The sequence below is a fragment of the Phalacrocorax aristotelis genome, chromosome 6, assembly GCF_949628215.1.
Source record: "Phalacrocorax aristotelis chromosome 6, bGulAri2.1, whole genome shotgun sequence".
NCBI classification, from domain to species: domain Eukaryota; kingdom Metazoa; phylum Chordata; class Aves; order Suliformes; family Phalacrocoracidae; genus Phalacrocorax; species Phalacrocorax aristotelis.
The window spans coordinates 10,851,815-10,866,068 of NC_134281.1; the positions used below are offsets into that span (position 1 = coordinate 10,851,815).

Here is a 14,254-nt window from a genome sequence, read left to right on the forward strand (position 1 = left end):
GTCCAAACTATTTCTCCTTTATTACAAGGTATTTATTGTACAGGATGTTTAACACAGCAAATTGTCATTACATCTATTCTCCTTTCTGAATATAGTATTTCTAGAGTGAGACCATTACAAGAAAACAAAATGACAATTTGAAATAAGCTGGGGAAAAAAAACAACAAATGTTTTGAATTGTTTCATAAAAATTCAAAAAATCTATGCATCTTTCTTCATAGATGTAAAGGAAAAGTCAAGCAGGGTTGTGTGATGTTTTGCCTTTATTAAAAAGAGAGTGAGAAAAATGTTCTTTCAATGCTTAGTGCTTTTATTCTGCATAGCACTAGTTCATTCTGTCATTTTAATGACTGCATGCCAATTGCTTCTTATACGAGGTAAGAAAGATAAGCCGAAGCTTCTCTTATAATAACCAAATAAATGTAGAAGGCCTCTATATAGGAAAATTAAAAGGAAAGCAGCATCTTCAGTAAGATCAATAAAAGTTACAGCAGCTGTAGATCTGATAGAATACTAATACTTCAGAGCATAGCAGACTTTCTAGAAATAACATAAAAAGCTTTGTATGAAGTGAACAAATACCTAAGAGTAACTGAGCTAATAACGGACGTTCAGTAAGGGTCTGGAGAAAACTTATTATTTTAGGTTTAAAGATGGTAATAATAATCACACTATTCAGCAACGAAGCTTGGACCTCAAAAGCCAGAGGTATAAAAGGGGTGGAGGCTGTGCTAACAGCTTCTGTCGCCTTCTCATACCTTGCACAAAATGGCAGACTGTATTCATCTGTGCCAAAAAGTAGCCTGTGAGTGCTTGAGGTGATTCCATAGGAAAAATCTTTGCAAAGTCATTTGACTTAAGAATTTGAGATACCCAGTAAAAAATCAAAAATGTTTGCAATAGGCTTTAGAATTGTCTTAATTTTCACAAAGATTTGCATACTTGCCCATGCAGACGTTTCCAAGTGAGCATCCTTCAGTCATAAATTGTGTTTTATGGGACATATGTACCTGCTGATTGTCAGCTTGCAGGCACGCTTCCCATCAAAGGTGGTTTACTTTGTTATCTGAGTGCTAATTTTCTTTTTGGTCCGTTATGTGCAATAGATGGCTTTAAGTGAAATCTAACATCATGGTAGTCAGAATGAAATGTCAAAAATATATGGTAGAGTTGCTACTCACAGAAACTTAATGTTGGGCAGCAATCTTTACTGAACGGTATGTCATTTCTTAAGTAGAATTTAAATAGGAAGTATTATTTTACATAGTATTGAGATAATAATTGTTGATTTATTTTATGGTGCCCATGAGGAAATAAAAACATTCTGTATGTTTTTATTCTAAAACTATTTTTGCAAATACATAGTAAAATATTCTAGAGCTTGAGCCGAAATCAAGGTTCTGTTCATTGCATGATGACGATACATGTATTATTAAAAAGAAGCATTTGCCCATCTGTCCTTGATCCAAAATTTTCTTCCAGTGTGCATTGTATCGCACATATCCTATACTTGGAGTTCATCACTGTCAATGAGTCTATGAGCATATCCCCAGTTAAACTTCTGGAGGGGAAATAAGTAATGTAGTATCCTTCACTACCTGGCTCTGATCACAAGGACAAAAAAAAAAAAAATTGGCAGGAGAGCGGATCAGATGAACAAGAATGCTTTTCTGGTTCCCAGAAAATACAGTTTTATGAAGCTATATGGAACTCCCTAAAACAGAAAAAAGTACTGTGTCACTGAAAATAACCTCCTTTTACAGCAGTGTTTCCAGTGAAAGTGAGCACTTTGCATGTGAAATATTAAGTAATATACATGAAAATCTAAGATATACACATATATTTTTTGCATTATTTCCTTAAAATAAGGGCATCAATGTGCAATGTATAACATCTTTTGTGGGCTGTATACATCATACCTCTGTGGAGCTGAATAATTGAACCTATATAATATTTTTTTAATCACTTTCATATATTCATGAGTGTTTTTAAAAGCAAATGTTGTTTGTGTTTATGTGATGTCATAGCCTGAAGGTATTGAACATTGCTGTAGTATTTCTCTTACATAAAGCTCCAGTTCAAGTTTTCCTGTGTCTCAGGTGTGACGGATTCATGATTATAATCCACATAAAAGACTTAGGTATGTCTTGTATAATAGGAAGAAAGCAGAGGAGGTTGTATTAATAATTCCAGTGTGTAATGTTTCAGTGTGTCTTCTGGGGGTATAAAAGTGACCGTACCTTTTCCTCTCATAGCAGGAAAAGCTAGCAACGTTCGTATCACTAGTACAACTGACCTGCTTGTATTCTTGAGGTCTTCAGTTACCCTGTACCTCCCCACAGCAAAACACACTGTGAGATTCCCTCTTCTGCCAGGAACATGATAAACTCCTCGCCTAAAAGACCTGTTCTCTTCACTAGAATCAAAGCACCATCCCTCTTTGGGATACTGTTATGTAGTGTCTTGCAGCCCACTGGCCGTACTCGGGTGATCTAAATCCCCTGAAGTCCTGGTCACTACCTGGATTCACTTTTCAAGCAGAAATGCTTTGTAATCTCATTCAGAACCAAAAAACTAGAGGCCTCAAGTATTAGACCTGTTCTTTTGTGAAACGGCAGTCTATGTGGACCCTTTAAGAAAAAGGAAGGTTTTTCTTAAGGAAGGGGTTCTTTAAACAAAGGTGATGCCACAGCCGGTTGGGTGAACTTAAACAATCTTTTCATGAGGTTCTGTGTGGGTCGTAAGTACAAACTGCAAAATAGTTAATACGTGGTTTTTAGCTTTTGGCCTGTGGACCAAGTTTGATATAAAGATTACAGTTGCATTAACAATTCAACCGATGAATATAAAGAAAAATGAAAATACAGTGATGTTTATTTTAAAATGTATATGCTAGCAAGTTACCAAAATAACTTCTAAAATTTAGGGCTGACATGTGTAACTTTCCAGCGGAATTTTATGCTATGCTTGACAAATAATTAAATGTTACGTTGATGGTGTCTATGGTACTATGATAACTGCGTGATTGGGTTTATTTCAAGATTTGCATTTAATGCTTAAGCAATTTTAGCTGCTGCATTTTTTAACTTCTGAAAGCCTGCTTTTATCTTCTGTTTTTAATTGCAGTGGAACAGCAACTTCACCAAACACCCTGGATCCAAACTGTAGCCCATAACAGTGTTTGTGTTCTTCCTTCCTGTAATTATGTGTAAATATGCTTGATCTTCACAGCTGAACAGAAATCTGTTAACTAATCTTTTCTAGTAAACATTTCGTTTCTCTTTTAGTATTGTATCTTCTTGAAGATTCCCAAAAATATTCTCCAAGGTATCTGTTATGTTCATATATGCTGTTCCACGATCCTGTTTATATTGTTGACTTCTCCATTGTATTTCACAGGAATATGACTGGAAAAATTACCAGTCAAATAGACTGAGTTCATCTGAACTGCAGATGCTGGCTAGCATGAAGAGACAACAAAATGAAGAATTAAGGGATACTGGGATCTCACATGGGCTGAGTGCATCACAGATAGACAATTGCAATGTTAGCATAAGTACAAACAGTGATGATACAGCAACCTGGAACTCTTGTTTCCCACCAGTAAGTCTAAACCCATAGTAGTTTGTCTATGTGGTTTCTATCAATTCTGCAACTCAGGGGTCTTGAATGTTAAAATTTCTTTGAGTAGCTTTCAAATTAGCATTACCAAACATTTTTTAGAACTTATCCAGTAAAACACGCCACCAAAACACATGCAGTTCCAGCAGGTTCTGTAGTACCACCATGGACAAAGAGCAAATCTATTACGTATATTCCTTCCTAGAATCCTGAATAATCATGCAGGCTGTACAGTTTGTCACAGTAGGGGCTGACAACCTGCAGGTGTGTGATATAGTACTTAAAAATAGTTCCAAAATGAATGAAACCCAGATATACCAGTCAGCAACTGCATTACAGTGTGAGTAATGGAAAATAATTGCTTCTTACAACAAAGGCTCATTACGGAAAAGCTAACTGTTTAAAGGACTGAAGCAGGAGAACAGCAGCAAAAAGCTGCAGTAGTTCTGAGTACTTAGTGTGTGATCCTTCTGTATTTTGCACGTTGTGTTCTTATTTGTCCTGGTACAAAGTGGTACAAAATCACACACAGCTGCACTATGTGACAGAGTACTGTTACAAGAAGCAGAGGAGTATTTGTTACACTTCACCAAAGAGTACTGAATGTATGAAATCACAGAATAACATTTCAGCAACTATATGAAGGTACTTGGAGGAGCTGCTGTAAAACTAGATAACCTCATACTCTGTTTATATCTCAGCAACATAGTTCTTATTTTATTATAGGTGAAAGAATAATAAACAATGAATGTGGCTTAAGTAAAGCACACAACACAACTCTCTGAGGCAGATCCAATATTGGAAGAATAAACACTGCTGTGCTGTCCTGATATAAACTATTGTAGAGTAAATGCTCTAAAATGTTAGGTGCAAATTACCTCCAGGGATCTACAGGGCCTAGATAGAGGCCTGTAGTAGCAATATTCCATAGTGAACGATCAACACAGCATTGGAACTTTGTGTTACACCGGTAAATGGAAGTTTCAAATGAGAAGAGATGTATCAATAAGTGGGTAATTGTACAAATAAGAACTTGGTTTACAGAGTAACATTTTGCAGGATATCAGAGAAACATTAGTTGGTTTTAACTATTTGAGATATGTAGACGTAACACATTTAGTTGATTTCATAGTATTTCCAGTGCGCTTTCTCAGTACTTACTAAATAGGCTTAAACATAGTGTAAATCTGCAAGACTGGACAAATGGAACTCAATTAAATAAAGAGAATAGCAGTCTTATTAATTATTGAGTAGTTTAATTATAAGGAAATTGATAAGAATATTTAGACATGTCAGGTTTGGTTAATACAAATTAAATGAGTAAACAAAATGAACTTTTAAAGTAAAATGTACTGCTGCAGTATTCAGCGATGCACAGTGTGACTGCTAAGACAGTTCTTTGATCTTACTGCCTTGATCAGCTTCTGTAGCTTCAGACTAATAGCATCAGTCTAAAAAAGTGTTTAGGTTAGTCATACAAATTGTAATTTAATACAGCTGTAGTTTTTCATAATAGTCCTTTGTGGCCATTTCTGTCTACATAAATCAAGTGTAGAAGGCAACATATTTGTCTTTGAGAGAGAAGTTTTTCAAATTTCATTCAGTTGACTGAAGTGTTGAGGTGTCTTACACATACAGCCTTGTCAGGTTTCTCCTCTGCATTTGCAAGGTGGGCATTGAGGTTTTAAGATTTAACGGCAAGAACCGTTTCAGGAAGAGATAATTTAGAAAGCAAACCTAATATTTTCTCAGATAAGGACTAACCACTTAGTCCCTCGCTACAGCAAAGACTGCTGAAATTCAGCTTCCGCAGTCTTCCTTACCCATATACATCTATCTTTACGCAAAAAGACTCTCTGTGCCAGTTCAATGTCACTTAGTCCACAGTATCTATTGATTTGGAGTATGGACTTGTGTGTTTAGCACACTGCTTGATGTAATTCTGTTCCAATATTTGGAAAAATGCAGAGTAGTCAAGTGAGGATGATAATTCATTTTCTAGACCTTTAGTATGTAAGAAGGTTATAAACAACATTTATTAGGGAAGGTGATTATTTAATCATCCCAAGTTGTTTAACACAGAAGCTTTTAAAAGAGTAATTGGGGGCATTTTTGGAGTGCTGGTGTTAAATTTTAGTATATTTTGATATGCTTACAACATTTTAGAACACTTTGAGAGCAGTGATCTATGCCAGTATTCAAATGGGTAGCTGCAATGAAAAAGTTAATGTAGGCCAGTTGGTCTGATATCATTGTCAAAATAGTGAAGAATCTGGTATGGGATTCAGTTAACAGAGATTTAAAGGGTGGTAATATGGTTAATGGTAGTCAAGATTATTTGATAGAAAATACATCCTGTTCAAAAAAAAATGTAATTTTCTTGATAAAGTTACAGTTGATAAGGGAACTGCTTAGATATAACATGTTAAGACCATTGTAAATATTTGTTTATAAATGAGAAGCATACAATATTGATAAAGCATACCTTGAATGAATTTAGAACTGGTCAACTGACAAATACCAAAAGCAGTCAGTAGAGAATTTTCTGCAAGTAGAGTATATTCAGAGGGACCTGCTTCAGGGTTCATTCAGTTCAAGATCTGATGATGTTCCGTGGTTTTTATTAGTGATCTGCAGTTTAATAGCCTGTGATATACGTATGGTCATGAGTTGATCTAATTCTTCCCTCTGGCTTTCAAATCTGTAAATCTGTCAGGTAATTTCATATAGCTGTTTTCAGTGAATGCCCACACATAGCATTCTCATGAGCAGTAAATGTGTTACTTCTACATAACTGAGAGATCAAAATGCAGCCTACTTGGAGTGACTAGAACACATACAAAGTTTGTTCCTCCTGGATTTCAGTCTTCTGCAATGTGGGATCTTAGTGTAAGACCTAAAATGAGTAAATTCATCATTTCTTCACTTTCCAGTTTCTACCAATAAGTGTTCCTTATATATATTTATTCCTTATATATATAATGTAAAAAATATGTGTAGAATAAAAGCAGAATTGGTTTTATGTCACTGATCTTTAGTACTACTATCATTTCAGTTGAGTCAAGAGAATTCGCAAATGATCAATCCTTCCAAAATCAGATATACAAACAGCAGAAAAGTTTGCATGTGTCTGTAGCCCTCTTCCAGTTGTGTAGGCAAATGATTTTAGCAGTGCAGTATAGAAAATAAGTAGAAATAATCCTCATATTGTAGTTTGACAAATTAAGGACAGCTTGAAATTCTTGTCAGGTTTAAATGTTCATGCTTACATGTGTTTCCAGGATGTATCTTCTGAATATTTAAATCAGTAGTATCTATTGCTTTCTCTTATGTTCTTCAAAGATAAGTAGGGAGTATTTTTATTCCAAATTTTCATTCATTTTATAAATTTTTGTCCCTTAGTGGAATCTATGGCAACAGCACCACCAGAAGGCAGCTTTTTGTGTATCTTTCAGTTTGAAATACCTATGATGTTTTGCAAGGCAGGGCAAGATATAAACATGTTAGATAGTAAACTTCTGTATCAAAGTAATATTTTATATATAAAACACATTTTTAGTGAGTTTGTTTTTTCCATCATTTTCCATTGTTAGTCTGATTTCCAGATGCATTGAAAATTCTCACGTTACTGACTTTAATGAAACTCAGAAACCCTTCTGAATGTTAGGGCACATAGATCAATCATATTGCTAAGTTGCAGTTAGAACAGATGTCCTTGAAAACTATAAAACAGATATACTAAAAGTGTATTTTATAACCTATGATAGTTTACCAAGAACTGAATATATGCTGTCAGGACAAATCATTGAAATGTAAGTCGTTTAGCAGCTGCTGTAAACTATGACAGCCAAAAGGAATAAAAATAGCTTTGAATATTATACATTACCCAGCATAGCTATCAGTTATAAATATGGAAAACTTCTACTTTAAAATGGATTTACTTCAACGCAGAATTGTAAACCCTTGTAAAATGTGTGTGGGACACAGTTCCAAATCAATAATATGTCTATGTGGAACTAAATATTTTAAAAGACTTTATTTGACTGTGTCTTACCTGAGTGTTTTCTTAAATCTTCCATGTTAGCTTTGCAACAATACGAAAAACACAGTTCTATATATTGCAGAGTATAATGTGAAGTTTAAGCCTGCACATAAACACATTATCCAAGAAAAGTTGCAAAGCTTCCAAAATATCTCTGCTTAAATGCCTTGCTTTGTTCTGGAGATCCAGTAAGACCTTCCTGCCCTGGCAGGGAATTGGCCCATTCTTGGGTAGCTGTTTCCCCACTTCAGACAAAACACAAACATTCTGGAGCAAGATCTTATATAAGAGAATTCAGTATATCTTCTTGCATATGGACCCTGATTCTGAGTCAGAAATGCAAAGGGAGAAAGAAGATTCTCCTAGACTGCTCAGTGATAAATCCTAGAAGCTTGTAATGGTATAGTGCTCCATTAGCAGGCGCCAACGTATGCTCACCACTAAGAACTGTCTTTCGGGTAAGGAGTACTCACAGAGAAGAAAGATTACTTGTTCCCAAGCAACTTCCTAAATAGAAATTCAGTTACATAGACCTTGATCTACAAAATATCTGAAAGGGTACTTCCAGGTTTGTGCCTAATTTGTGGAAGGTCTTCTGGCCTCCTTTGTAATGATTCAGAAAAGCGAGCCACTTAACAAAAAAATGGCGTTGCATAACTGAAGTCTGACAGACAAGAGGAGTGATACTTAAACCCAGAATTATTCCAACAGAGAGCTCAGTTTGACAGCCCCTGGAGGGATCTGTTCACATCAATTCAAATTGCAAAACTGAGGGAGACTATTCTTTACTATGAAATGAGACTAAAAATTATTTAGACAGATATTCTGGTTTATAGACTCTCTAATTCACTTTCTGTCTCATCCACAGTCTTCCACTAGCCATCATTTGGGAATTGCACTATCCACCACCAGGCAGTGACTCATATTTGGCAGTAATTAGGATGTCATTCATCCTGAACATATATTTTACAACATCCCTCCCTACTTCCTGAAACCATGAGAACATACTCATTTTTATATTGATTTCTGTAAAAAAAGCAATTGCTTTCATACTCCTTAGTATTTATTTTTAGCATTTCATGTACTAAATTGTCTAAGTATTGTTAATGTATGCTTGTATTTTCATTTCTTTTGCCTTCAGTAATTTTTTTAGAACTGTTTTTGAGGTATGTGATAATGGCAAGGGGGGGTCTCTTCTGAAAGCACTACATATATACCTAGAGAAAATGTATTTCTGAATTTTATAATTCTTGAATTTTTATATCAGTTTATGAATATTGATCTTTCTTGCAAATGACTGTTTTTAATGCCGTAAACCAAGTGTAGTTTAAAACCTCTGGGGCATATTCTTACAAAGGGTAGGTAAGATTTGAAGGCTGTGGAGAATTAGCATATTTTGTATGAATATTCATGCATTCCACTGTTAGCTATTCATGAACAGCTTCATCCACGTTTCAGATTGGCAGTGCCATAGAGAAGCATATATGCGTCAGCAAACTTCATTTGGGACTGCTAAGATTGCTGTTAACGGTGCTTCTGATGAGAAAGGAACCTTGTCTGCCAGCCGTATAAGCTCTGGCTCTGTGTTGTCTTAAGAATGGTTGGTTCTGCACAGATCCAACTAAGAATCCCTGCACCATGCTTCCTATATATGTACAGTCCAGACTTCTCTATCAGACAAGACTTTGCCACCCTTCCCTTTCTGTCTGCACTCTGTCCCCACACAGGCAGTAGAGAAATGGCCGTGTGGTTGACTCTTTAATTCATATGTATTTCCACCCACACAAGAATCATCTGTTAGGTTGTACTTCTGCACAGTTAGGATCTGAATATCCCTTTTAAATTTCACAGATAAGAAAAAACTGTAAAATTCTAATATCAGAAGCTGCAAATGTGTATGCTCATAAAAGATCTCCTACGTACTTCTAAACATGCTGAAAGAATATTTGCAAAGTTCTTTTCTCACTATTATTTTTTTGTTTTCCATAGCCCGTCAGACAGGAGCATCACTATCAGAAAGAAATGAGCCCACTTTCTCATTCCAACCCACGGTAAGATTCCATTTATAGCCTAGGCAGTAAGGATTCAGTTAGAGTGTTCTGAATATTAAATGTGACATTCTTTGATTTAATCTTAAATCTCTTTTCACTTGCAACCTCTTCTCAGAGGGCTTTTCTATTGCTCATTTTAGTCACTGTCTGAAGTATGTCTGCATTGTCCTGGAATGCAGAACTGAATTCTGTATGTTTTGGATGCACCACTGTGTATTTAAACTGACATAGGCCTTGCTCCTACACCTGCTTTGATGCATGATTCAGCAAATCTTCCTCATCTGACATACATACACCTCTTTCTTTCTCCTTCTCTCCCTCTCTGCTTTGAAGGCTTAGAACTAGAATTCTTTACGTGACTGCAGGTGTCAGGGAGTCAATTTGTAGCAATAGATTTTAAGGTTACTTATTTAGGTAGGACTTTTCAAAAGATACCCCAGTCAGGAGAGGGTGTTACAATGCTGTGGGATAGTTCAAAGGGATCCTGTCTACAATATATTTTGGCTGTCAAGTTTTGAGCTTGATCTGTTTTGTTTGGAATCAGCAACAAAATCCCTGTGACTTTAATATAAGGTGAGATGGGGATTTGAAGACAGGGAGAGAGGGTGATTAGGGAGAAATAATCGGATTGAGACAGTCAAAATTAATTGTCCAGTTTCAGAACTGCCTTGTACCTGTGAAACCTCAACATCACTCTGTCAATTTTTTAACAGCCTAAACAAGAGGCATACTTATTTTGAAAAGTAGTTCTGTTTCATTTTCACTCAATGTTATTAATGTGGATTTTGCTTGTCCAAGTTTTAACTGGACAATGTATGTGTGTTGGGAGGGATAAGAGGAGAGGATGTTTCAGATACAACTTCTTCATTTTTTATCAGCAGTCTGAAATGTTTTATAATAGTGCACTGCCAGTCAGTGCAAGATAATATGCGTTTCTCCTCACACAGATGTTTTCATTCACTTGTTTCACTTGCCATCCACATTTTTATTATCTTCTTGTAAGATTTTATGAAGCGAACACTATGAAACTTGCTGTGCAATTCCACCCAGACGCATCAGTTATTGCAACATGCAACCATATGTTTCCTAGCGCACGCAGTATATTACTAGAGTTAAAGTATAATCCTGGATGCCTGTTCCCTTTCACATGTAAATCAAAGTGCTCGTGTTGGTCTAGAAAATCTCTCTGCCTTGGGTGCTGGTTGTCCAAGGAACTACCTCTGTCCTTATGAGTTGTTACGATGGCTGAAGTGGGCAGAGACACTTGACTAGAATCCACAGAGTAAGATACCAGGTACCTTGTGACCGACACTTTGTCGAGGACTCTTTATTCCAGAATAGAGATCAAGATTCTGGTGGCATTAGAATTGCCTATGGGCTATTGCCATTTTAGTGCAAGCTACATTGTTTGTCTTCTTTTTGCTCACACGTTGGTTGAGTCATGTTTTATTAAGTTATTTTTATGCATGTGCTAAAGCAATTTGGTACTCGGTACATTTTATATACTGAAAAACAGAATAAACAGCATTATCTGTAAAAATAAAGCATTTCATCATATCAAGTTAATATGATCAACAATGAAAACTTGTATTTCCATATAATAAAATTTAAAACAAAATAGTATAAATTATGACTTAGTTCTTATGCTATTTTAATCCAGTACACACAGTAGACTTAAATTTCTGTAGAAATCATTTTTGAGAAATGCAGGCAAAGGCAAAGTATTTGTAAAATACCTGACTTGAAAGTGCCTCATAAATTCAGTAGCCCTTGTGAACTGCCAGAAAAGCATTATTGGGCTGTAAATACAGAAGATGACAAAATTACGAGGTCGGTTTGCATCATGATATAAAAACTGGAGATTATGTGACTTGAATACCATTATTGACATCATTACCTTTCATTTATGATGGAAAACTCTGTAATGTTTTTCACAAAGAGTGTATACCTAAACGAGAGGGAGATAAAATTAATGGCAATTCTATAACTTAGTTCCTAAAGTGTTTTTAAAGCAAATTTAACAAGTAGTATAGTGTGTGAGCAACTGGAAAATGTCTAAATCTTTCTAAGCCTGCTGTAGCTATGCAGGGGAACACACAGAATATTTGAAAAAAAATATATATCCTATGTAGATAAGTGGCTATAAATGCCATGGCGTGAAGACAGTTACATGACACACTTACTGAAACAACAAATAGTTTGTTGTAATGAGTGATAAAGAATTTGACAGGTCTCAAGTAACTTTAAAAAGTGTAGTGGTGATATTTTCTGGGGAATGAAAAGAGAGCAATGTGGAAGCTATTGTCCAGTAAATGTAGCTTCTGTCTATAATAAGATAAAAGAACAAGCCAGGAAAGAAAGCACCTGTGAAGATAATGGAAATGTAGTCAATAAAAAGACCCAGCTAGACTAATTTTCTATTGGTTCCACTGGGTAAAGGTCGTAAGTCTGCCAAGAATATTGCTACTGCAATACAAATCACCTCCACATCATGCTGCTTTGCAAGGCATAGAACCAGTTAATGAAAGGAGACAGAATGACTGCAGAGGCTACAGAGCCAGATGAGCAAGATGATGTGCAGTGTTTCAAGCCTTAGCTATGCACTTCCCACTGACTGATGTGCTGTATGGTCCTGGCTGAATATCAGAATTGCTCTCCTCTCTCCAAATAGGAAGCTGTAACTATCTATGTTACTTCTTCCTCCAGTGCAGAGGCTGGAAATTGCTATGTACCCTGCACCTACTTAGTAAGCATTTGTCCTCCAAAGTATTTGTGTGTCATAGAAGGTTTGAAAGTTTCATTAAAGGCAATGCTGAAAGGAAGTAAATATCCTAAAGGAATTTCATCCATACTGAACTGCAAAATGTGGAGCTGCTTTCTGAAAAAGATCATTTGAGCCTAATTTTATTAATAGCTTTTCTGAACTACAGATGCTCTCCAGAAAATTTATTTCTGATAAAAGCTGATTTTTCCATCTGTGAGAGAGAGGTTTTTTTATAAGTTGAAACCTAGCTTTATAAGAATTGCCTCACCAGATCTCTGTTGGCATCCTACTCAACTCTTCCCAAGCTACCAAATAAAATTTGTTCCTCTGAAGTTCAAACAGCTGTTCCCCAGAAACCACACTAAAGTAGGACACAAATGTTTCAGCATTTCATTGGGTGTCCTTTCACAAGAAGTGTATTTTACTTAAGCAATTTCATGCAAAATGTACACAGCCAGATTTCCAGTTAGGTTTTACCCAGACATTTAACTCTGTGTGTTTAAAATAAGAAAAATGTGTTCCTATCATGAATTGTGGGCACAGAGATTTTATGATAGTAAATGCCTGATTTGGACTATGGCCAAAAATGTAAGATGAACACAGGCCTCATTTTATGAGAAAGTTTGTGGTCTCAAACCAAAGAAAGAGTAATCAAGCTGTTTCATTCACAAATTAAAGTAATTTTTAAACTGAAGTTTAATTTGTTGGCCCTATTAATGGCTGATGGGTTTCATATGTTAATAGCTCTAAAATCAACAGCCTCCACAAACTTCTCCATATATGTGGGGCTGACAGCTTTTCAAAGGGTTGATGGAACCTGCAGAAGTTAATTAGTATATCAGTCAATGAAAATGATCTTTTGAAGTCTGTGCCTCTGCTGTGGGCTTAGTCAAGGCTACCTGCACAGAATTACCAGGAGTAAATAGGACTGTACTCCCTTGTTAGCTCCACCTCTCTTCTCTGCGCTGCTGGAAGCTCACGCTTGCAAGACTGATATGTGAAGGTGTGCATGCATCAGTATATAGTGTACCCTCCCTGTTCAGCCCTATGTGTTGGAATTCGCCCCACCTGATGGGTGATCATGACCCAATGCAGGGACAGGAGGGGAGTCTTAAGCCTCCTTGCTGATACTGAGCATCCATCTGTACCTGATGATGTAGATTGTCAGCCCCAAAACCCCAGCAAGAATGTGAAGAAGCAACGAGATGTCATTTTGTCAGGCTCTCATCTACCCTGTCCAGTGTCTTGTTCTTCCCCATGACCCTCTGACCTGCTTCTGTGGAGATTATCTCCATAGGTTTTGCTATGAAAAGTATTACAGTTGTTCTGAAGTGATAGGATTCAGGACCATCCTCAAGCCCATCCAGTACCTAACTTGTAAAATAAGCTAGATTTATCTGCTCTGTACATGTAAGTCAGTTGCTTTTTCAATGGGATTTTTTGTGTTTAGATTAGATCCCATCAGTGGTTTTGTTGTAAGTAAAAAATAAGCCTCTTAAAACTAAGGAGCATATGAGGTCATTTGTATTTTAAGGAAGACCAGGGATATTTTCAAGTGTTTACTAAAATTGCTAAATGAAAATATGATGCAATTCAGGCTAGCATTTTGTCTAGATTTATGTTTTATCTATAAAAAGTGTCACCACTGTACTGTGGTTTAAATCCTTTGTAGCTTTGCCACTTGTGGATGTGGTATAAAGTTTCTTGTATCTATAATTGGCTGATAAGGGCCTGCAGTCTTTGACAAATGAGTAATAGCCACTGACCTCACTTCAC

General features: G+C 36.2%; 1 protein-coding gene across 2 annotated transcripts in view; it reads left to right on the plus strand.

Annotated features, from left to right (window-relative positions):
- CFAP20DC (CFAP20 domain containing) overlaps positions 1–14,254 on the plus strand; it is an 86,315-nt gene that overhangs the window by 55,924 nt on the left and 16,137 nt on the right. For both annotated transcript variants that reach the window (XM_075095831.1, XM_075095833.1), the window contains exons 14-15: positions 3,400–3,603; positions 9,653–9,714. In XM_075095831.1, the coding sequence (XP_074951932.1) occupies positions 3,400–3,603; positions 9,653–9,714 (266 nt within the window). The remainder of the gene's footprint in view (positions 1–3,399; positions 3,604–9,652; positions 9,715–14,254) is intronic.